The sequence below is a fragment of the Phocoena phocoena genome, chromosome 11, assembly GCF_963924675.1.
Source record: "Phocoena phocoena chromosome 11, mPhoPho1.1, whole genome shotgun sequence".
NCBI lineage: Eukaryota > Metazoa > Chordata > Mammalia > Artiodactyla > Phocoenidae > Phocoena > Phocoena phocoena.
Genome location: NC_089229.1, coordinates 72,456,614 through 72,481,762, shown reverse-complemented (window position 1 = coordinate 72,481,762; position 25,149 = coordinate 72,456,614). Strand labels below are relative to the sequence as shown.

Sequence of the window (25,149 nt, the reverse complement as noted above, 5' to 3'; positions counted from 1 at the left end):
CTGTAAGTGCAGTCATTCTGTAAGTTTAAAAATAAGACTCATTTTGAAATTTTATTGTATATTCTTATGGTATATACTGAGCTACATACCTGCCCCAGGCTGCCTCGTTTGTAGATGCTTTATTAACTGGAACACAGGAGGAGTCACTGACGGCTGATTTATTCATCTTATAGCAGAAACCGCAGTCTGGATCCAACATACATTCATTACAGTAACTGTAAAATGAAAGGAGTTGTAGTCATGTTCAGAGACAACTGCTGCTCAGTCAGTACACAATATGTGCTCCCCTGCATTTTCCACTTTACTCTGCAGTAAGCTTGGGGCCATGGCACTTGTTTTGGCCATGGCAAATGACATGTGCTGAGGCAGGTGAGAGCTGGCTGGTCTCTTCCATCTCTCCCTCCTCTGGTTGCAGCAACTTTGGAAACTATTTTGAGATGGAGGATTGGATGTGCAATATTGGATGTAGAAGAACCCCTGTCTATCTACAGCAAATATACTTTTGTTTTCCTAAGCCACTGAGATTTGTTACTGGAGCATGGACTGGTCCATCTTGAACCAGCTGCCTGGTTCCAAACTGTACCAAAGCGTTTATTTCTCTTAAATGTCCCCATCATGTACCATATCTTCTAAAAAATGGAATTTTCCCCTAATATATATCATGAAATAGAAAATTCAAAGAATGAAAAAAATTATTTCTAGAGAAAAAAGTTAAAAAATAAAAATGCCACCACCCAAATAATGGTCACTGTTAACATCTTGGTGGACATCTGTATTTTTAATAAATATATATTGAAAATCAACTATGTTGTATGCTTAATTAAAAGAAGCTTTAACCTTTCAAAATTGTATAATTTTTTTTTATTTTTTAGGCTGTACCATGTGGCATGTGGGATCTCAGTTCCCTGACCAGGGATCAAACCCAGGACCCTGCATTGGGGGCACAGAGTCTTAACCACTGGACCACCAGGGAAGTCCCTAAAATTTTTTTTTAAAGAGAAAAGAAAAAAAAAGTTGGTGTAGGGAAAAAGGCTAACATTTCTCTAAGTTAATTACATCCACTGATTGGATTACAGAGCCATAACCAATTAATCATTGCTCACCTAACAGCAGTATCCTAAATGCAGGAAAATTTTAAAGAGGCAAAATCCTTTAGAGGTCAGGGTTTTCCAACATAAGCCTACAGCGTTCTTGTAGAATGAGTTTTCTCACTGTCATACTATTTGCCAGACAAACCTGGAGCACTTTATACATAGCAGGCACACACAAGGTATGGAGACCCTAAGATGAATAAGCTAAATTCCCTGCTCCTTGATAGATAAAAGGCAACAATGAGAAATAGCTACACCAGTAAATAATGGTAATATGATAGAAAACAGTAAAGAACTACTCTAAGGACAGAGGCCTGATTATTTGCCTCTAAGAGTGGGGGATAATTTCAGAGACGATATTTGAACTGGATCATAAGAGAAATTTACCCAGCAAAGAGGTACAGAGAAGGGCATTTCAGAGAACTGCTTGTTCTTGGGTTGGCCAAAAAGTTCATTCGGGTTTTCCCATAACATCTCACAGAAAAAACCTGAACGAACTCCATACATAATTAAAGAACAGTCAATACAGACTTATTAATATCTACTGTGTACAAGTAATTACACAGTGGGGTGTGGGAGAGAAGCAGGGTAAGAATTACCACAAGTTAGCCAAAGAAGACGTGAATCCTCAAAACCAAAGTACTTCTTTGATACATTTAGCTAAACGGAAAAAAACTGGCGTTGTTTAAACATTAGATTATTGCCATTTCAGCCCCTGTCTGTAAACCTTTCCTTTGCAAATAGTCTATTTTTAATGAGACTTCAACCTTATTCTAAAAGCAAAAAAAGAGGTCTTTCAAAGACTACTGAAAGATCAATACACTTTAGAAAGGTGATACAGTATTGTGAATCTAAAATTTCCCACACTTGTGATAAGCAAAATAAAACAATAGAAAGCATAAGAAGTACTCCGAGCTTCTGGCTTTGAGAAATAGACTAGGCTAATTTGGAAAGGAAGATCATTCCTACTAGTATTTTGTTTGTTTATTTATTTGTTTTTTTATTCTGCCCATATGAGGTAGAATTAACAACTTTGATTGTTTCAATGGCTTTAAATGATACTTATTTGGGAAATGTCAATTCATCCATTTGTAGAGAAATTACTTTCTACTTAATTTCTCAAAAAATACTTATTTCCTATAAAAGGCCAAAAAACTTAATGATTAAGGCTAATAGTTACCAAGAACCTACTGTATGTGCATGTCAGACATACAAGGTGTTACCCATAATGCTCCGCCTCTCTATCACCATTCAAGCATCCAACTCTGACCACAACCTTCCATTCTTCCAGCTTTCTTCCTAAATGATCCCTGCTCTGTCATGATCATTCATTCAACAAATACAAATATTTTACACTTACTCTGTGCCAGGCACTATTCCAGGGCCTGGGACTCATTAGCAAACAAAACAGTTTCTCTGCCCTCATGAAGCCGATTTGTATATTAGACCTCCTGGTGACCTCCAGTTAAGTGATCTATTTGCTCCCTATTCCTTAGCTTTTTCCTTTCTTTAGTTCTGTCCTTAACTAGCTTATTGACCATGACCCATCATTTCAACATCTTAAATTTCCCTGCCTATTTATCTTCTCATTTCACCCATCTAGCTATATATGAACACAAACATTTGCCTTTTCTGTGCCTTCACCCACCTACCCAAATGCAGTTGAAGGAATTACACAACACGGCAGATCAGTAGTTCCTCTGTAACACACTACTACCAGCCTCAAAAAGATCCTCAACAGCCTGAAATTCTCAATAGTTTTCTCTAGTCAACTCTATAGGAGGACTATTTTAACCATTCTACACAAAAACTATTGCTCAAATCTCCAATGCTCCATTTCCCTTTATTCTCTGCAAATGACCTCAACTTCAGCTTTACAGAGAAAACAGATGAAAGCGGTAAAGATGGGAAATTTATAATCTTATAGCAAACATATAAACCATTCTACTTTTCTATGCTCCAGTTACGAAGAGAAGCCATTCTTCTCAGCTAAGGTCAACTTCTCTATCTGGGCTTTCATCCCATTCCATCTCCTCAAGCCATCTCAGACCTGATTATTGCTCCTTCTTTCTCTTAAGATAAAAGATTAGATTTTTGATTGTGATATTTTTCTCCTTTTAATGTAGGCATTTATAGCTATAAATTTCCCCCTAAGCACTGCTTTAATTGCATCCCATATTTGGTGTGTTCTGTCTTCATTTTCATTCATCTCAAAGTATTTTGTCATTTCCCTTGTGATTTCTTCTTTGATCCATTAGCAGTTGAGGAGTGCATTATTTAATTTTCATATACTTGTGAATTTCCCAGATTTCTTTGTTAGTGATTTGTGATTTCTAATTTCACTCCACTGTGATCAGAGAACATACACTGTATTATTTCAATCCTTTAAAAATTTACCAAGGCTCGTTTTGTGGCCGAGCATATGATCTGTCCTGGAGAATGTTCCTTGTACATTTATGAAGAATGTGTTATTCTGTTGTTGTTGGGTGTAGTGTTCTCTAGATGTCTGTTAGATCTAAATGGTTTATATTCAATATACTAATCTTAAAGCATCTTGGCCCCTTGGTTTCTAACAGCCTTCACCTCTACTTAACTTCCTCCACATCCTGGTAATTGTCATTATCTTGAGACAAATACAGACCACACCCCATTTTTGTAAATAAAGTTTTACTGAAACATAGCCATGCCCATTTGTTTAGTTATCTATGAATACCTTCAACTTCAAGGGCAGAGTTGAGAAGTCTAACAGAATCCATATGGCCTGCAAAGCCACAGACATTTACTATCTTACCCTTTACAGGAAGTCAGCTGATCCCTGATCTTAATCACATACACAGATTTCTTATTCCTTTCCTTCAAGATCTCTTACTTCCTTACTCCTAGGATAACTGTTCTGTCTCAGAGATCTTCCACACTCCTTTTTTCCTGATGCTTCACTAACTTCATGGCTTTGCATCCTTCTCTGTCAGACTTTAATTGTAAACGACTTTAACCACTTTCACCAGACCCTCAGTGTTTTTGTATTTAGGTTCTCCTATAAAGTCAACCTATAAACTTTTATGTTTGTTTCTTTCTATGTTTTTACTTTCTACATCTAAGTTGCTCTTTACTGGTGGAGAATTAACATAACCAGGCATATTGGTGAAATGCCACAATCACAGTATTCAACTGCAGCTGGATCCTCACTGCTGGGAGGAAACTTTTACCTGTCCCTAATCAGTGATTTTCCCCATTCCCACAACTGATATCCCAAATGCCCACAACTCTCCTACAATCCCAATCCTTATTCCCTCCTACAAATCTTTTTGAAAATGGCCTTGCCTTGCTTCCCAGTGAAAACTGAAGAGATTAGGAATGAGCTTTTTCAACTTTAAACTCAAACATGAACAAAGATATCTATAGCCACATCTATCCTCGCCTGTTTTCCTCCAGGATCTGAAAAAGAATTGTTCAAAGGTCATCCTTCTATCAGAGCTTTCAATCTTATTCCCCTTGGTCTTCACTAGGACCAACAATTTGTCCCATTGGTTATTTTCTTCTCTTTATACTTTCAGACCTCTCCTAGAACATACCCCATAGTTTATGTGTAGGCTCTGGCCATCCTCATATTAAAAAAGCATGAAAAACTGTCTTTTGTACTACTTCACACCAGTTCATAGGAGTCGGTCAGTGAAAAGAGGCCAAATATTAAAAAGAGTTCAATTCCCTTGCCATCTCAAGGAGTGGGCCACTGTTGGGAACTGATTGGCCAACTGATCTGGCCTTGGAGCCTCTCAGGCTTCTGGAGGCAAAGTATGATTCCCTACCACTCCCTTATCCTTGATCTGGAATATTTGTTTTTCATAATTTGGACTATTTTATGGCAAAATTCTCCCAAATGTAACATTTCTAACTTCAACTTGACATTTAGAAGATAACACAAAACTTTAAATATCCTGGGGAATCTGCTAATTGACCTTTTACAGAGAGCATATATCATAACTGTGGCTTTAACAAACAGTGTTGAAAAAAGGAACAACTTCTAGAAGTGGCTATTTTTTATTCATGATTTGCTCTTTAAGGCTTTCTTGAACATGACCTAATAAATTTACATGAGATTTTCTAAATATAAAATTTGAGAATTTAAATATATTTTTACTAAATCAATGCTCATAAGAACATTCTAAGCATAGATAAAATATTCTTTTGTGAAAAGCAGACTGGTATATTAGGCCCTATTTGTCCCCTCTCACAGTATGACCTGGTGAGTTCTAAATTTTGGACTTCAAGTTTTCCATCCCAGGAGCACATGATCTCTAAGAACCCACCCAGTTGCAAGATTCTACATGAAAGTAAAAGAAATACATATACTCTCACTCTAAATTCACACAAACTTTAATAGTGTAAAACATATTAGGATGCTGTAACATCTCACAAATATTTACTCTTACATACTTATTTCAAGGGCAGAAATTATAAGTGTGACTTACTTTAAGAAATTCTAAAGTTAGAAAGAAACTAATTAAGAAAGCATTTACAAAAGGGCTATGTTTTATCAAAGGAATTGCTGAATTAATTACATAAAATGGGAATCCCTCTCTTCTGATACAAAGTATTTTAAACTTCAGACAAGTCAGTATACAGTACAGTTGATGGTGATGGCCCTCCTCTCTGTGCACACCTCTACTGTAGAACTTACAATGTTCTTTACTGACTGGTTTGCAAGGACCTGAGGGAAGAGGCCATGTTTACGAACTCTGCAAATGCAGCACCCCACTGTAGGCTAGATACCCAATGCATGTTTATTGAATGAATCAAAGCATGGTAGCTCTATAAATCAAGGCACACTGTAGGTTCTTTAATCTGTTTCTGCCCATTAATAGAAAATAATTTTGAGGGGTGGGTAGCTTGGAGTGAATATCCAAGTCATTTTTTGGAATGAAATTAAAAGAAGGTAAAACCTAGTGTCAGATGGTACTTTAAGCTAAGCCCAGTTTTTAAATTGCCAGAGGCTAAAGCTGCCATTTGCAAACATTTAATCCACAACCTAAATGGAAATGGTTAGTAATTTTGATAACTCACTTTCAGAAACACCAGCTGCAAGGGGCCAATTTCCTTGAAGCCCCAAGAAAAGAGCCACACAGAGAGAGGGCTCTCTTTTACATCATAGCCTGCAAAATTTCATAGTAAAAGGACATTATGATATTTAGAGAGAAATTGTGGTAAATAAGTATGCCCAGAATGCATGCTGTTGTTCTTGACTGTGGATACTTTCAATTGGGGAGATTATACAATAGCCAGTGTTCTACTAGGGGTTGAAACTGCTGGGGAAACTAGCAGAGCATACTAGAAACTCTACTAGGAAACTGGAAAATATATAATCCAGACAATACCTACAATTAGAACCAAACAGTTCTTTTCTTGCTAGTTTCAAGGAAGGAAGATTTAACTTTTTAATCTCTGACATTTCTTTTTAGAAAGGGAGAAAAATAAGTATTCGGATATTTAGAAAAAAACTGGTTCTAAAATTTTAAAATATTTCCAATTAAAGTAAAAAAGAGTAGAACAAAAGGTGGCTTAGTGTCTAAGGGAGACAAAGGATGGCCTATTTTCATTCAGTCAATCTTTTACATGTTTCACATGGCACTCAGGGTCTTAACCAAATGTGTCCTCTTCTCTCTCCTGAGAAAATCTTTTAAAAATTGATTTGGGTTAATTTCAAACATTTTAAGTTTCTACTCTGTGAAGTTGAGTGTGAATCTGGCCCTATAGAAAACAGTCCATTTGTTTTTAAGTATGACTCATTAAATCCAATGAGATAGAACATTAAGAACAGTGGTCTTAAAATGCCTGTCTTGGCATGGCCTAAATTAAAAAAAAAAATCAGTTGTGGTAAATGCAGGTGTTAGGACAATCCATTGACACAGGTCCACTTTCATTCTCTGTTGGTAACTGTTCACATATTCATTTCTTATGCATGAATTTAACCTCCTACTTTGTGTAATTATGTCACTGTTTCCCAGACAGCTATTCTAAATTTTCTCTACTCTTTACTATGCCTTCCTTACTCCTAACTGTCCCCACTGCCTTCAAGCAGGCAACCTGGAATCCAGTTTACTCTTACTGGGGGGACAGCTTGCCTTGCTTGTAGCTCTCTGCAGGGCCAGATTTCTACACGAGTTCTGCAAAGAGAACTCCAGGACACCTGCCTTCTTTCTCAGCCAGACTGTAGATGTCAGGGGACTCCCTCTCCCCGTTTGGACTGTGAAAGTAGGGAACTTGTGAGAATTTTTTAAAAAATAAGAAATTCTGGGGGACTTAAGGAAATCGTTGGAAATTAATTTAAAAAGCTAGGGACTACTGGTGCTGATTTTATGAAGTAAGTCATGCCTCACCACTTCATGAAAACTGCCCTAACAGAGATTGCTGGTGATCTTCTCATTGTTAACCCTGGGTGCTTTTCTTTACTAAACTTATCATTCTATGATAAAATTTCCTAAACATTTTCCCTCTTTCCTAAAATTTTCTCATTCTTTGACACCATGCCCTTTATGTTTCTTCCACCTCTCAGACTGATGCATCTTTTCTTTCTCCTTGGTTCTGTTCTTGGCAATCTTCTTTCATTACTCTGTATAACTTTTGCTGGGAAACATCAGCCATATACAACCATTATTATTAGTGATACACAGAGACTCCATGACCTGTTTCTCTAGTTTGGTTCTCCTCCCTAAGTGCCAGACCCATATTTCCACCGCTCAATTTTCTGAATGTTCACAAGTACCTTAAAGCTCCATCTTTGACTTTCCCCTCAAAGCTTTCCTACTGCTCTTCTGTGTCTCACAATTTAATAACCTGAGCATGATCTGAGACCATTCACATTTACATAGTTACAACTCCATCAAGTCTGTCTCCAAAGCATGTGTAGTTTCTCTACTCTCCATTCTTACCACTTCTCACCTGGACTTTGACTTGAACTTGCCATCTCTCACCTGAACTCTTCCAATAGTCTTCTACTGAGTCTTCTTGCTTCTAGACTCCTTCCACTTCATCTTCTACATTGTCCTAAACCTAACCTGATCCAAACTCTCTCTTGTTTAAATCTTGCAATAGCTTTCCATTGCCTATAGGATGAAGACCAATCTTATTATGGCATGATCTAGTTCCTTCTTGTCAATCTTTTGTGCTATTTCTCCACAGATGTCACAGGTTGTAGTCATTCCATACAAACTGCAGGATTCAGAATATGACATGTTCTTATGTTTTTCCTCATAATGTTTTCTCTGTCTGGACTATTACTTTCCACCTTTGTTTTCCTACACATTTGCCTCGAGATTCATATTTGGTATCACCTCCTCCGTGAAACTCAGACCCCAGCAGAATTAGATGCATCACTATGTTATCAGAGGAGCACAAAAGTCTATTATTATTACTGTCCATCCCACCATTTCTCTAAGGGTTTGTGATACGTTTGCCTTCCCTTAATGCACTGTGACATTTTCAAGGTAGAGATTTTTGTCTTGTACATCTTTTATTCCTAGTGATTTCCATGTTGCCTGACAGATAAGTGTTCAATAAATACCTGTTTGTATAAATAAAGGGATGAATGAATGTCACTTATATTGACAACAGATTTGGTAGTTCTCCCTGCAGTTCCATTAGAGAAGTTACATCTCATTCACCATATCTTGGTCCATGAGATAATAGAATTGAAGCTTGAAATCAAGTTGTGAATTGTTCCTTACAATTCATGGCTCTCAGATCTAATCCACATATAATTTGCTGCAACCTTTTGGAACACAGCCATATTTCTCATCAGTTCCACTTAGAAACTAAGGCCGAAAATGCAGTGGATTCCTGAGTTAGAGGCAAAAAGTAATTCATAGCAGGGAGGCTTGCTGATTAAAAGCAAGCACAGGCTCTTGCTCTTCGGTGCTGTTAAATAAGGGAAGTTTAGCTGATTTGTCAGAGTGGGTTTCTTTTTTTTAAAAAAAAAATTTTTACTAGTACTTTAGGCTCTAATTTCTAGTCACTGATTGTCTAACCTTTTATGAATTCTTGGATTTGTTCTCCCATTTTATCTCAGAAAAGTATACCAATAAACTCTCTAAAGGGGAGGGAGGTAGAAGAAGAGAGTTCTATCTGCCAAGTCCGTCACCTTCAATAGGGCTAAGTGCTTTCCTATTATACTACATGAACCTTTGGTCAACATACTTAAAAACAAAACCCTCAATTGCAACTTTGCAAATATAAGATGACATGTATATGCATGTGTTTATATACGTACATATGTGTATTTATGTAAGTAAATCTGCATGTGTGTGTGTGTCTTCTGTTTCTGGCTTCTTTCATTTAATATGATGTTTTCAAGGTTCATCCAAATTTTAGTACGTCATTCTTTTCTATAGCTGTGTAATATTTCATTGTGTGGATATATCATATTTTGTTTATCCATTCATCAGTTGATGGAACAACTGGGTTATTTCTACTTTTTGGCTATTATGGATAATGCTGCTAGAAACATTTGTGTACAAGGTTTTATGTGAACGTTTTAAAAAATTCTTTTGAGTATACGCCTAGGAATGGAATTGCTGGGTCCCATGGTAGGTATCTGTATGTTTAATGCTTTGAAAAACTGACAAACTGTTTCATGCATGTCAAACATGTTTCACGTTCTGATATTTAATCTTCAACCAATTGTACTGGTACAGGCATAGTCTTGAATGTCATCAGTTTTTCCAGAGCAGTAGTCAACTGAAGAATTTTGTCATTTTTAATGGGTACCACCAAAAAAGAAGATGTTTTCAAGATAACAGTGCTATCAATCAGCAGAAAGAAAATTCTTTACGCCTTTCTGCAGAAAGAATGATAGGGAATCTTGGCCAATAAAAGCAGCAAATAAATTGTGGGAAGATACAAGTAATGTTCACCAATGGCTAGTTGCCTTCCATTTCAAGGTTTATGGAGGATTATAATTCCCTACCCTCTTGAAGTTAGGAGCAGCCAAGTGACTAGCTGTGGTCATATATTGTAAGTACTAGTGGTAGGTCACTATTTATCTCTGTGATGAATCCTAAAGCCTTGAGGTAAGAGGTGGCATCATAAAATGTTGGAACTTCCATTAGCCTAGGTTCCTGAGACATGAGCAGAGCCTTTGTTGCTTTAAACCACTAATATTTTGGTGTTTTTCTTTTTTGTGTGTGTGTTACAAGGTAATGCCTTTCCTAGCCTGACTGCTATAACAGCTGAAATTATTTATGTATCATCCTGGTTATCAGCTACAGTAATATGATTATTGACACATGATTTTATTGAAGAGTTACAAACTGACCACTATTTTGTTGACAGATACTTTATATGTAAGTCACATAGTTTTACCAAAATAATAATAAATAAAGTAAGAACACAGTTTTGTTTGGGGCTCATCATTACCATTTGAAGACTTTTATATAAGCCTTATTTTATGTATTTGTGATTGTATTTGTATAAACACTGTCCCTAAAAAGCTGTATAACACACTCCTGCGATATGCGTTTAACTAATCTAATCACACCACCAGATATGAGTTGCTGGTTTCTGCATCATGCTCCTAACACTAGCTCTTCTACTTATTGAGAACTTTCCAATATTTCAAGGTCTAGGTCTCTTGTTAACTTTTACTGTTTGGAGTATAAAAACTGAAATGTGAATATATAGTATAGTATCTGCATTCTTTGTGAATACATGGTTATGTTGACTTTCATATATTTTCTTTAGGTCAACACAAGAAAATAGGTTGTTTTAAAATGACAATATATATTTTTTATCCATCTGTGCAAACACTTCTTAAAACTGCCTCTCTTTGGGGGACCCATTTTTGTTTGTTCATTTGCTTTGATAATTCACAATTCTATTTTAAGTATTACCCAAGTATCTCCTTATGCAGCAAGAAAGAAACTTGGTGATCAAGCCTGTTTTATATTTTTGATCAAACCCTACAACACCTGGCACTATGTTTAACATACTGGCAAGTGCTTCACACAGAGAAAACAAAATCAAGAGGTAAAATACATTTTGGTTTATTTGGCTTTGCTTATCAGCTCTTCCATGGTTGCTTGGAGGACTTTTTGATTTTCACAGGAAATGATTTGTTTGAAAGTGAAGGACAAAGTGAGTTTTACTTGGAGAGTGAGAGAAACAATCAGCCCTGAAGCCCCAGAATGATGCTTGATTTGGAAGCTGTGCTGCTTGACGGAGATGAAATGAGGTGGCCTGGACGTCATCTCTCTGGACATGATTATGTCCTTTGATGCCTGAAACTCTAGTGTGATCATGTGCTCTGTCAAACTAGAACCTGCCTCACTGACAGCATTTTACAAAATAAAAAGAATTCAAAGTGGATGAAACCAATAGGAACCAGTAAAGTGATGTCAGGGGTTGGGTCAAAATACTAATACCAGCACACAATGATTCTTCTTCTCTAAGGAAAATATTCAGATTCACACATATCATACATCTCTCCTCATAATGTTTTCTCCTTCACTAAAGAAGGAAGATAAGAAGAGAACAGCTTTCATGGTCTTTTTTTTTATTTCTCATCTGAGTGTATAGGTACAGGCTAATTTGCCCAAAGGGTATTTCTTTGTGAGTGCGTCTCATCTCTTTGCTTCTTTTCTTAAATTACTTTCTCCATATTTATCTATCTGTGTAACAGAGGCCTAAAAAACAACACTTACCGCAAACCAACTAAACAAAATAAAAACTACAATTAAACTTGTATCAGATACTCAAATTCAAAACTATGTGGTTAAGGCCACTCTGCTCTAAGGAAACCAAAGGTAGTGAATCATTTAAAACACTTTAGAACGATTTCACTTTATGTTAAGCACTTGCTTTTTTTTTTTTTTTTTTTTTTTTTTTTGCAGCAAACGAGCCTCTCACTGTTGTGGCCTCTCCCGCCGCGGAGCACAGGCTCCGGACGCGCAGGCTCAGCGGCCATGGCTCACGGGCCCAGCCGCTCCGCTGCATGTGGGATCCTCCCGGACCGGGGCACGAACCTGCGTCCCCTGCATCGGCAGGCGGACTCCCAACCACTGAGCCACCAGGGAAGCCCTAAGCACTTGCTTTTACAGCAAAGATGTTCTATGATGATACTGCTAATAGCAGGAAAAGAATTTTCTGAGCAGAGTAAATACATGTAAATGAAAATAAATGAACAGAATAAAAATCTTCTTTAAGTCCCAAATAGACTACCACTCACAAAAATGGTTTCTTAAGAGAAAGACTCTCAATTACACTGAGTGAGTGAAAATACACCAACATAGGTATTTTTAGACCTACTGGCTTTTGATTATCAGGAATTACTGTCCACTTCCCAAAGAGTGTGTAACACCTGTCAGTAGAAGCACCCTGCTGCTTAACTGGTAAATTTCAGAATGATGAGTGTAGTGCTAGCTGGACTCTTACTTAAAGCTAGTTTTACTGTCTGCTAAGCCATATGATCTAAACTTCTTCACTCAACTTATTTAAGCCTCAGTGTCATTGGTGACATGGGGGAAATAATACCATCTACCTCAGTTTTGCTGAAGGATAAAAGAGAGAATCCGTGTAAGCCTTAGCACAGCAGTTGGCACATTGTGACTATATAAAAAATGGTAGCTGACATGACTACTCCTTTTAAATAGATGAGCAAACTGCACAACAAAGAGCAGCTATTTCACTGGTTTACAAGGCCAAAAGAAATGCAATAAATGAAGAGACTGTAATGATTCTTTCTCCCTTGCAAAGCTGGAGGTAGATTATCTAATGTGGCCATATTTCTTGCCACCTGCAAAGCTGACCTTAGACTTCTAGTCACTATAAAGAGAAAGAAACCAAAAAAAGTAAGTAGCTAGAGCCTTATTTAATCAGTTAATTCATCCTTCCTGCTGTCAAGCAGAACCACCTATACATGTCCCATAAAGCTAACTCTAGTACTGTTGTGTCAAGGATTGTTAGTGTTCTATCCCTAGATTCCTTCTTTGCTTCCTCCTTTGTAAAAGAATTCTGATTCTTAACTGGGAACACTGTGCCCCCTGCCCCTTCCTCTCCCAACCACTGAATAAAAGAATACATTTCCCAGTTTCCATGAAAACTAGATATGACCAAGGGACTAATTCTGACTTGTGAGAAGTACTGTGGGATTTCAGGAAGGCTTCAATTCAAAGGGAGTTGATTCAGCCAGGAAGCATTGCTCCTTCTACATTTTCTCCTTCTGGCCTGCATCACAGACGTGATTGTGGTGCTCTTGCAGTCATCCTGGACCTTCCTCATGAACTTGTGAAGAATACTTATATGGGTACAGCAAAAAGACAGGTGCCTGGATCCCTGATGACACTAGGTATAGCATAATGAATCCAAAATCCCTGCCTTTGAATTTATCTTACATGAGCAAGAAAGAAACTCCTTTCTTCTTTAAGAGTTATTTTGGGTTCTTCTGTTATCCACAGCCATCACAATTCCTCACTGATAGAAAAATATTTATTCAAATGCTTAAAACATATTTTTGCTAATTTCTATATATATATACTGAAATATCAGCTTCTACCTAAGTCGCAACATTTCTGAAGATATGAGACTTGAGTATTGGTTCAAAATGTAAATAAAAGCCATCCTAAGATATTGCCAACTCCTGACAAGGGGCTATATCTCATATTTTGTTTTCTTAACAGCTGGCACAACACTTGGTAAATGGTCAGTAATGGAGGCCAAATGAAAGAATAAAAAGTGGGAAAAAAATCCCTAATAGTGTCTCTGTGTACCTATAATTGCATATTTGTAATTCTGGATCTTCTCAGTGATGCAGTCAATGTCTAGTGGTGAATGGAGCATTTACCAAGCATGCTGGTTCCTTCAAGTTACTTGGACACCAAGAAAGGTGACCTAAAAGTCTCTGAGAGTTAATGCTTCACCCAGTTAATTGCACTCAACCCAGAATGGCTGAGCCTTCATGGCTGGCCTCTTATCTGTGAGACTCCAGTTTGGTGACGATGAGGGCAGTGAGTGCTCTAGCTTGTCACGGTTATTTCTGTGTTTTGAGGTGCTTATGACTGCATCTATCTTACTTCAGCACCTCTCTGAGATGGTAAATTGTTCCTCTGTGACTCTTCCTTATAGGGTAATGGAGCGATTAAAGCTTCTTTTTTAGTGCTACAATTTCTGTTGCTCCGATTTCTCTCTGACAGAATAATTACCATGTGTGTCCCTCTTGGAGTCTCAAAGATTCATTTTTATTTGAGTTTCATTTATGTGTAAATTTCTTAGCTTTTTCTACTGTATGTTCAATTTGTTGCCTTTATCTTTTAATACTTTAATCCTCAAAGATCTTGTAGACCCTAACTTTCAGAATTATATGGCCATTCCCCTCTTTTCTTTCCTGGTTATATTTCAAAGTTCTGTTTACTTTTTTTTTTTTTTAATTCTCTCAGAGGGGTATTTTTCTTCTGTTTTGTTATTAATATAGCAATATATAATTAATATAATAGTAATATATATAAATTTATTTTAGACCTGCAGTTTAAAATCTATAGATTCTTGTGTCTTTCCACATCTTCTTGATAACTCAATTCAAGTTGAGTTTATCAGGACAAAATAGACAAGTGCTGAAAGCTCAGTGCAAGAATCCAATCAAACAGAAATGAAGCATTATCAGTGTTATCACCAGGCCTGAGAAGCGGTTTAGAGTACGGCAATGGACTTGTTTGAAAACCTTGAATTAGCTGAGGTAGGCATAAGACCGATGGAAAAATTTCTTATTGAATTTCAAATCAGTTTATGTAATTATTACAGTTACAGAGGAAAAATACATGTCAACATCATACACACATCAGTCTCAATACTTGGCTAAATCAGTAAACAAATACATTATATAAGACATGATGTTAGCTGCTAGGTATATAAAGAAGAAAGCAGAGAGGAAAAAAAACAAGAAAAAATGAAAAAAAAACCCCAGGAAACATAATTCCTCCTTTCAAGTTACAAATTTACATTTGGGAAGACAAGCCACAAAAGCCGGGCAGTTAAGTAACATTAACATTAACTTGTAGATAATAAGTCATTCTAGTCACCAAGACCTGACAGGAGCCCATCCCTTCACTTCAGGTCTCAATTTAGACCCAAAGGTTTGCTCTTCTGCCATCTCCACTTTGCTGCCAGAGTGGCCTCTGTAAAACACATATCTGATAATAATATTCTTAATAGCTTCACATAATTTTTTTTTAAAATGAGAGAGTCCAAAATCCTTATTACCTTTATACATGACTTTTTTCTTTTTCCACAGAAAACGTCTTAAATGAATTTTTTTTCTTTTTAAATCTTTATTGGAGTATAATTGCTTTACAATGGTATGTTAGTTTCTGCTTTATAACGAAGTGAAACAGCTATACATATATATATATATATATATATATATATATATATATATATGTTCCCATATCTCTCCCCTCTGGCATCTCCCTCCCTCCCACTCTCCCTATCCCACGCCTCTACGTGGTCACAAAGCACCGAGCTGATCTCCCTGTGCTATGTGGCTGCTTCCCACTAGCTATTGGTTTTACATTTGGTAGTGTATATATATCCATGCCACTCTCTCACTTTCTCCCAGCTTACCCTTCCCCCTCCCCGTGTCCTCAAGTCCATTCTCTAGTAGGTCTGCTTCTTTATTCCCGTCCTGCCCTTAGATTCTTCATGACCATTTTTTTTTTTTTTAGATTCCATATATATGTGTTAGCATACAGTATTTGTTTTTCTCTTTCTGACTTACTTCACTCTGTATGACAGACTCTAGGTCCATCCACCTCACTACAAATAACTCAATTTCGTTTTTTTTATGGCTGAGTAATATTCCATTGTATATATGTGCCACATCTTCTTTATCCATTCATCTGTCGATGGACACTTAAGTCGCTTCCATGTCCTGGCTATCGTAAATAGAGCTGCAGTGAACATTTTGGTACATGACTCTTTTTGAATTATGGTTTTCTTAAGGTATATGCCCAGTAGTGGGATTGCTGGGTCATATGGTAGTTCTACTTTTAGTTTTTTAAGGAACTTCCATACTGTTCTCCATAGTGGCTGTATCAGTTTACATTCCCACCAACAGTGCAAGAGCGTTCCCTTTTCTCCACATCCTCTCCAGCATTTATTGTTTGTAGATTTTTTTACACATGACTTCTTATAATTTAAATTCCCAACAGTCTCTTCAGGTTTTATTTCTTGCCATTTCTACTTCTGTTTAGAGATCACCACATGTTTCCTGAATGGAATTATAGGCAGCATCTCATTTCTGAAAATTTGTCTGAAATTCAGCATCTGAAAGTATGAGAGGTATCTGCTACAGAAGAACCACCATACAGCCTTCCCTGGGAAGTGCCTCCTTTCCAGGCCTCTGCCTCTCTGCCACAGGGCTGGGAAAGACGGCTGGAAAGCCCCTGCTCTTTGAACTTCTGAACTAGCCTGTGACAGACACCTGGAGCAGGTGTTGTCAAGGCTGCTGGGGGTTGGGGAGTGGGGAGTCTCTATCCTCACTATCCTCCCCAGCCTCAGCAGCAGAGACCACCATGGGGGCGAGGCCTTGGCTGTTCTCCTCTACAAACTCAGGTGACCTTGGTAAAGCTTGCCACATGCCTAACTGTCTAACAGAGGCAGGGGATGGGAGGGTGATTGGGCCAGGCCCTGGGAACTGATGCTCACTGGTGATGCTGACCCTGACTGGCAAGTGAGCCCCTCTGCTTGCAAAAGAAAGGGAAAGGGACAGGAGACAGTTGTAGATCCTCTGAGTTGGGCTGATGCAGGTCTGCTAAGCTCAGCATAAGCACTTTTAAGAACCTTCAGGACCCCCTTCCATGGCTTAGCCTTTTCTCTTACTGGCAGTGCTCCCATACCAGAAATTAAAATTACTGTTCCACAGAACATCTCCAAAAAATTAGGCATAATATGGCACATAGTTCAATGAAATGGAAAATATGAATTTTGTGAAATCGAGTATCTGAAAGTAGAAAATACCCTGTACTTATAGTTTCTAGAAAATATTAAGCTTTCTCCTGTTTCTGTACACATGCTATTTCCTCTGTCTGGGATGCTGTCTTCCTCTGCTTATTCCATCTAACTCCTACCAGTTCCTCACTGCCCAGCTTTGGGAAGCCTTCTATAATAAGGAGTTATTACTTTAAAACACAGTTAGATGAATGGCTCTTTAAAATACTGAGCTCCTCTACTGCAGTGATATATTTTTCAACAATCTAGGGATTAAGTAAAATAAGGTGGCCTATAGACATTAGTAGAATAGATATTAAAAAAGTACAACACTCTAACCCCTCTTGTAATTCTTCTGCAGTTTAACTGAAAATGTCACTCTCAGTTTGCATAAGAATGTAAGACCACTTTGGTACACACATTTGCAAGATGAAAAGCAGTAATATTAAATTTAGCCTGTTTAGATTTCTGAAGTTTATTTTTATAATTTATAGCAAGCCATCACACACATACATTATACACTTATATAATATGAAAGGTGAAAATAAAGTTAACAAAGAGTTATAACTGTGTAAACATTAGTACGTGTTAACTGCCAAGAATTTATACGTTCATTTACTTGTGGTTTTTCTATAATACAATGCACAATTGTATAGCATATATGAGTAAGGATAATATACTTTCTTGCTGAATTTGATTACACGGGCCAAGATTTGAGGGATTTATTGTTTTGAGGGATAAATTACTATCTTAAATTTCAAACGCTTATTATTTTATACTAAAATTCTGTGAAGATATTTGACATAGTCACAAATCAATTTCACAATGATAAAAATTAAAAATCAGGAAGAACTAAATATTTAGGTCCCACAAAGTTAAACATTCATATAAATACTAATCAATTTAAATAAAATAAGGATTTCCTTTGCTTTCAAAATGAGTGAACTAGAAAATGCGAATAAGTTCTCTCAATGAAATAATTTTTATTCCTGATTTGATGAGACTAATCAGCATGCATTTATCATATAAAAATCAAAATCAAACAAAAGAAAACGGAATAAGAAGCTTAAAAAATTAAATTCTGACCCTCATCTGGGTTACTGGCAATGACTTTATGATTCACTGATAATTATAAAAATGAGCAGTACATTTTTAACCTCTGTGAAGGGTGGAAACTTTATTATCTACCGGCAAGTTGGTTGTAATGTACAACATCATTTCAAAAAATTTTGTTCTATGATGAAATTACCATAGAATTCACATAATGATCAATGTTAATTGCCAAGGAGTAACAGGTTTCCAAAAAAACTGGTAACTATGCAATTTAGATGCACATGGAGAAAAATGCCAGTTACTCTAGATGTATCAAGTGAAAAGCAGGGGAATAAAGGACTGATTTGTATTATCAGTTACTTAATAATATGGCCTGCTCAAGATACGCTGAGCTTTGAGTATCAATCACTAAAAATTAAGTACCCCTACATAGTTTAAAATAAATTTTCAAAGTTTACCTTCCAAAAATGATAGAATCATCTATTTCACTGTCAAGAACACTGTCACAGGACTGGATAACGTATTCCTTTTTAAAATATAGGACAAAATAGGGATGATATTCTAGAGTGGATTGACTTGAAATGTGAACAAAATTCCAGGTTGATTTTATTTACTCATTGTAATGATCAGAGCTCTAGAATGAGAATAAAAGTCCTTGAGTTTCAGAGATATATGTTTTCCCCTTTACCTCTTTGTGTTACTTCAGACCTAAATGGATAAGTTCAAAAGAGCTTTTCTCAAAAGTCTTTTGAGTTCAAGAGGGAGTAAAAATGATATTTGAAATAAAAGTATAAGTGACAGCAAATACTGTTCTTATTATGGGACTGCTGTACTTAACTGGAAAGCAAGGGGAAGGCTCTCCTGATTTATATCTTTGAAACTGTGTTCTAAGAAGTGAGCTACAGTGAGACTTCAGAGACCCAGACTCCTGTTACATAAGTACTATCTTAACCACATGTAAAGCATCTGTTCTTGTATGTCAGTCATCCAATCACCCAGCCCTGTTAGCCCCCTCCAAAATATCTCTTGAGTCTCCACTGCCACTGTCAAGGCTGCATTATTTTCCTTTTTTTTCTTTTGCGGTACGCGGGCCTCTCACTGTTGTGGCCTTCCCGTTGCGGAGCACAGGCTCCGGACGCGCAGGCTCAGCGGCCATGGCTCACAGGCCCAGCCGCTCCGCGGCACGTGGGATCCTCCCGGACCGGGGCACGAACCCCTGTCCCCTGCATCGGCAGGCGGACTCTCAACTACTGCGCCACCAGGGAAGCCCGAGGCTGCATTATTTTCTTACCTAGGCTACTGATTTCTTTTATCTGATCTCCCTTCACTGCCCTTTGTCCTGCTCTAATCAATTCTCCTAAGCAGCCAGAGTGACCTTTTAGAAACACAAATCTGATTAAATCATTCTTATCTTATCATTCTTTAAAGGCTTCTCAGTATTCTGATGCTGTCTAAAATTCTCATGGTTTATGAGGGTCCCAGTGTGGTCTGTCACTGGCCTGCCATCCAGTCTATCTTTGTGCTGTTCTCTTGCTCATGCTTAGGGCTTGTACACATGATGTCCCCTCTTCCTGGAATGCTCTTCCCTCACTCTTTGCAAACCTAAAATAAAAAGCCTTCTTTTTTGTCTTTAAGGCTTCCCGAAAAGCACTTCTTGACTGTGGAAAATAAGGTTTGAGTAGGGGATCTTGCCACTGTGGGGGCTTGGCAGGTCCTCGGCCAAAAGCCCAGGCATCAAGATAAAAAGGTCATGAGGAACTCAATGAATATGTCCCATAAGTGGTCAACTTCCACCATCCTCCTATCCAGATGTCAAATTCGGTACTGGGTATTTAAGTGCTAGCAAAAGACATGTACAATTATTTGGAGATAAAGGTACATGATAAGGTTATGTGGGCTTTTTGTTTCAAATCTCATTTTCCCTTTCAACTAATTTAATTACGTTTATCTTTACCTTAAGTCTGTGGATATTATTCAACAGATATAACATATTTTCTTCCATAGTTTTATTAATATTAACCTCAGGCCTATTAGCCTGTACCATCAGGCCAAAAAAAATTAAAATATGTTATTTTTAAAGGAAATCAATACGTTTTAGAAAACAAAATTCAACAAAAGTAAAAGTCTCATTCACAGTATAACACTATATTCATTGTCAAGTTGCTAAGAATTATTAGAAACAAACACATTATCAGTCAGCAGGATGCCAAATACTGAAAAAAAAGGGGGGGTAATAGGGTTTCTGCACATTTCTAAGGTCAGATAAGAGTTTTATGATTGAATCTAACAGTCTCATAGTGCTAATACCAATACATGTGCTCAATCACACAAGGTTGGCAAAAGGAGAAGAAAAGTGTATGAATGCAAAATTATTTTTTATTGTAAATGAACTTTGAAGAGACTAATTATAATTAGTTAGGCATATACAGTTTCTCAAAACTAGTGTCACCACCATAGGGAGGTCTATAGATGAAGGAACGGTTTGTCAACTTGGATATTTGGAAACTTCATTTAGAGAGGGAAATATGAAAATATTACTCTATAGAAAAAGAGCCACATTGATTATTTTTGTACTCTTGGTTTAATAATGTTCAAGAAGAAAAAAAAAGGAAAGAAAGAAGCTGGCAGTTACGTAGTTAAAAAATACTGAAGTGGGCTGCCCTGGTGGTGCAGTGGTTAAGAATCCACCTGCCAATGCAGGGGACACGGGTTTGAGCCCTGGTCCGGGAAGAACCCACATGCCGTGGAGCAACTAAGCCCGTGCGCCATGACTACTGAGCCTGTGCTCTAGAGTCCGCAAGCCACAACTACTGAAGCCCATGCGCCTAGAGCCCGTGTTCTGCAACGAGAAGCCACCGCAATGAGAAGTCCGCGCATTGCAACGAAGAGTAGCCCGCGCTCGCTGCAAGTAGAGAATGCCCGTGCACAGCAACGAAGACCCAACGTAGCCAAAAATAAATAAATAAATAAATAAGTAATACTGAAGCGTATGGCAGTGGTTCTTAATGAAAGATGTACTGGAATCACCTACTCTCCACTGTCCTCGTGAGGCAGATCTGTGGGAGTGAAGGACGGGTAGCTTTAAGTACCTCCTCAGATGGTTCAGGTAAGACTCAAATGAAAAATATTAATAGCAAAAAGAGCAGTGAATTAGAGGCACAGTCCCTTTCTCCTTCAATTACCCCAACTCATTTCCATGATCTACTCTAGCTGGTTGCTCATAGTTAATCAATTACTTATTTTTAATTCTTGTTGATTTTCCTCTCTTAGATATATCTAGAATATGTCTACCTATTTCTCTTGAGTATCACCTTCATAGTCCAGGCAATTATCAATCTCTCTCATAGACAATTCTTATAATTAGTCTGCCTATATCAACATGTGCTCACTGTGCCCCAGAGAGAAAGTTTAGAATAGAAAATCTGGTCAAGTCATGACTTAAAACTGCTTAAAATTAAAACACTACTTAATACTGCTTAAAACTCCTCTTCTTCAAAAGATGGGAAAGATTTCTACCCATCATCACAATCTCATCTCCTATTATAGGTTTTATGGATGATAACAATGTCTATAATATTTATTGAGTGCTTATTATGTGCTGAGCGCTGTTTTAGGTGCTTTCCATATATTAATTCATCCTTACTATAATCCTATGAATAGGTGCTCCAAAATATTTTTTAAATGCATGTATGCATGAATGAATGAATTAGTGGCAATGTGATGAAAGCCCTAGGACAAGAGTACCTTGCAATTCTACAGCTGTATACTTTAAGATATATGTTTACTTTGAAGGGTTTGAATGTAATGAGATCATACTTACAAATAATAAAAAGTCAAAGATTCGAGGGAAGTGTTACATAGGAAACATTTGAATCCTCAAAGCTTGGATAGCTCTCATAAGAAAATATGTTTATTAGTAATTTGAGAGCATGGAGCTTAAGGCCATATTAGGAGTATGCATGTGCATTCTTATACGGATATATGATTCAGATGATACCCTCACTAGAGTTATTTCTCCTAGCCTTAGTTGGCACCCTGTGACTGTACACAGTTTTAGCTGCAGGAAAGTGGATCTGAAAGGTGTTCTTTAATACATTTGGTTCACAAAATCTAACCAGGACTTGGAACAAAATATCATCAATTAAAAAATTAAAAATTCTACAAAGGGTAAGTTCTTATTAGAAATTATTTAGGGTAGTCAATGTCTTGGGTCCAAAGTCATTAGTGAGCCCCAACCTACAATATTTTTGGTTCTAACCTACCTGGTGATGTTATACAATCAATATTTATTGAATTAAAATAAAGAACAACCATTGTTCCTAAACCATCCACTTTCTTAAATCTTCTACTCTACTCTAGTCAGAATGCATTACATACTAGTCATTGTAGAATATAGATTTCTACAAGTGGAGGTGCTGAATAGAGGAGCCTATATATTTAAGTTTTATTAGGTGAAAGTATATTAATTTCCAAAATGGAGAAAAGTTTACACTCCCACCAATAGTATACAATGTTCTTAAGATACGGGGAGGGGGAAGGGTAAGCTGGGACAAAGTGAGAGAGTGGCATGGATATATATACACTACCAAATGTAAAACCGATAGCTAGTGGGAAGCAGCCACACAGCACAGGGAGATCAGCTTGGTGTTTTGTGACCACCTAGAGGCGTGGGATAGGGAGGCTAGGAGGGAGGGAGACACAAGAGGGAAGAGATATGGGGTATATGTGTACGTATAGCTGATTCACTTTGTTATAAAGCAGAAACTAACACACCATTGTAAAGCAATTATACTCCAATAAAGATGTTAAACAAAAAAAAAAGATCGGGCTTCCCTGGTGGCACAGCGGTTAAGAATCCGCCTGCCAATGCAGGGCACACGGGTTCAAGCCCTGGTCTGGGAAGATCCCACATGCTGCAGAGCAACTAAGCCCGGGTGCTACAACTACTGTGCCTGTGCTCTAGGGCCTGCAAGCCACAGCTACTGAGCCCATGCACCACAACTACTGAAGCCTGCGCGCCTAGAGCCCGTGCTCCACAAGAGAAGCCACTGCAACGAGAAACCCATCGACACAACTAGAGAAAGCCTGCGTACTGCAACGAAGACCCAATGCAGCCAAAAATTAAAATAAATAAAATTAAAAAAAAAAGATAGATACTAAACCATCTCTCCTTTGTTATAAGGCAGAAACTAACACACCATTGTAAGGCAATTATACTCCAATAAAGATGTTAAAAAAAAAAAGATAGATACTAAACCATCTCTCCCTTTAAATCTGTTTTCTTTGTTCAATTTTCCTATAGGATCATTCCAAGAGGAAAACATACCACCTATACTTACAGCATGAACATCACTCATCCTAAGGTCAGGCAAACATGACTGTTTCATGTTTATCTCCTTTTTAATCTTTATTTTTCTTCCAGTCTTACTGAGATATAACTGACATAAAGCATTGTATAGTTTAAGGTTTACAGTATAATGATTTGACTTATATACATCAGGAAATGAGTATCACAGTAAGTTTAGTGAACATCCATTATCTCATATAGATACAAAATTAAAGAAATAAACCTTTTTCTTGTGATGAGAACTCAGGATTTACTCTCTTAACAACTTTCATATATGTTGTATATTTTATGTTTCATGTTTATTGTAAAGAAATGAGAAATGTGTATAGACAGTTTTAACAACAACAAAATCAGTAAGGGGACTGCAGATATATTTTATAAAATCACTCAGACTATAAATACATGTTATCAAATTCTCACAAAGCCTAATATGTTACTCTGAAAGAAAGCACACAAGACGTAAGTGTTTTGCATACTCAGTGACTCCCAGAGGACATCTAAAATTTGGTTCTGTTTTCAAAAATTGCTGCCCATTTTTGTGATAAGAAAAAAATTAGGTTGTACCGCTTCTCTCACTCCACTACAACTTTATATTATATTGGTAGGTGATAGTATCTTATTGTCACTTACCTATATTGGTAGGTAGATGATAATAACTTAGATGGATCAGGAGGATTAATAGATTGATGATCATAAATTGCTGTGCAATGAACTATACTATGGCAATAAATATTTTTATTTAAATTTTAAAAGTTGATGTCAGGAAAACTATTTCATTATGTAAATCATTAAAAAGTTAGTTATTCCTTTCCTATATCAGAACTTCATAAAAATTTCTTTTCATATTCTCTGGCTGACTTTCTGCTTTTAGTTGACCTGACAGTGTATCAATCAATCTTATTCTGAATCTAAATTGCTGCATCTAAATCAGACATCAGATCTAGAGGGTATTCTAAGTTGCTCAAACAATAGTAATTTTTTTTTTTTTTTTTTTTTTTTTTTCCGGTACGCGGGCCTCTCACTGCTGTGGCCTCTCCCATTGCCGAGCAACAGGCTCCGGATGCACAGACTCAGCAGCCATGGCTCACGGGCCCAGCCGCTCTGCTGGGATGTGGGATCTTCCCGGACCGGGGCACGAACCCGTGTCCCCTGCATCGGCAGGCGGACTCTCAACCACTGCGCCAGCAGGGAAGCCCAAACAATAGTAATTTTTAAATAATTTGTTAGAGGTAACTGTGTTAAAAAAATTTAACTTAAAATATCTGTCAAGAAAAACAAAATTAGAGCATGCAGAATTCTAGCAATGGTCTGTCATCTTTCTAGCAGTTGAGGTGATATGTCCAAAGAAAGTAAAGATCACTACATCCAGAAATAGTCTATGGTAAGGGTAACTTCTTTTAAGACACCTTTCAATCTCCTTTAGAACATAAAGACTGTTAACAAAAAAAAAACAGTAAAGCGATAAACATATAAACTATTCATTTCCAAAGGCAAGTGGATATCACAATTAGCAACCAGAAAGACATAATAATATATGTCTTCCTCATTGTTGTAATGAGAAGGCACCATAAATTCTGTTCAATGAGAAGCTCCTAGTGATTCCAAGTGGAATTAAGTATATTAATGTAATGTTTTAATTTCACCTAGGAGTATCTGACTTAATAAATCATTTACCCATTAATTTGAGACTTA

The 25,149-nt window shown here is 37.2% G+C and overlaps 1 protein-coding gene across 1 annotated transcript in view; it reads right to left on the bottom strand.

Annotated features, from left to right (window-relative positions):
- SLC2A13 (solute carrier family 2 member 13) overlaps positions 1-25,149 on the bottom strand; it is a 426,062-nt gene that overhangs the window by 84,540 nt on the left and 316,373 nt on the right. Inside the window, exon 7 of the mRNA XM_065887651.1 lies at positions 90-215. Coding sequence (XP_065743723.1) covers positions 90-215 — 126 coding nt within the window. The remainder of the gene's footprint in view (positions 1-89; positions 216-25,149) is intronic.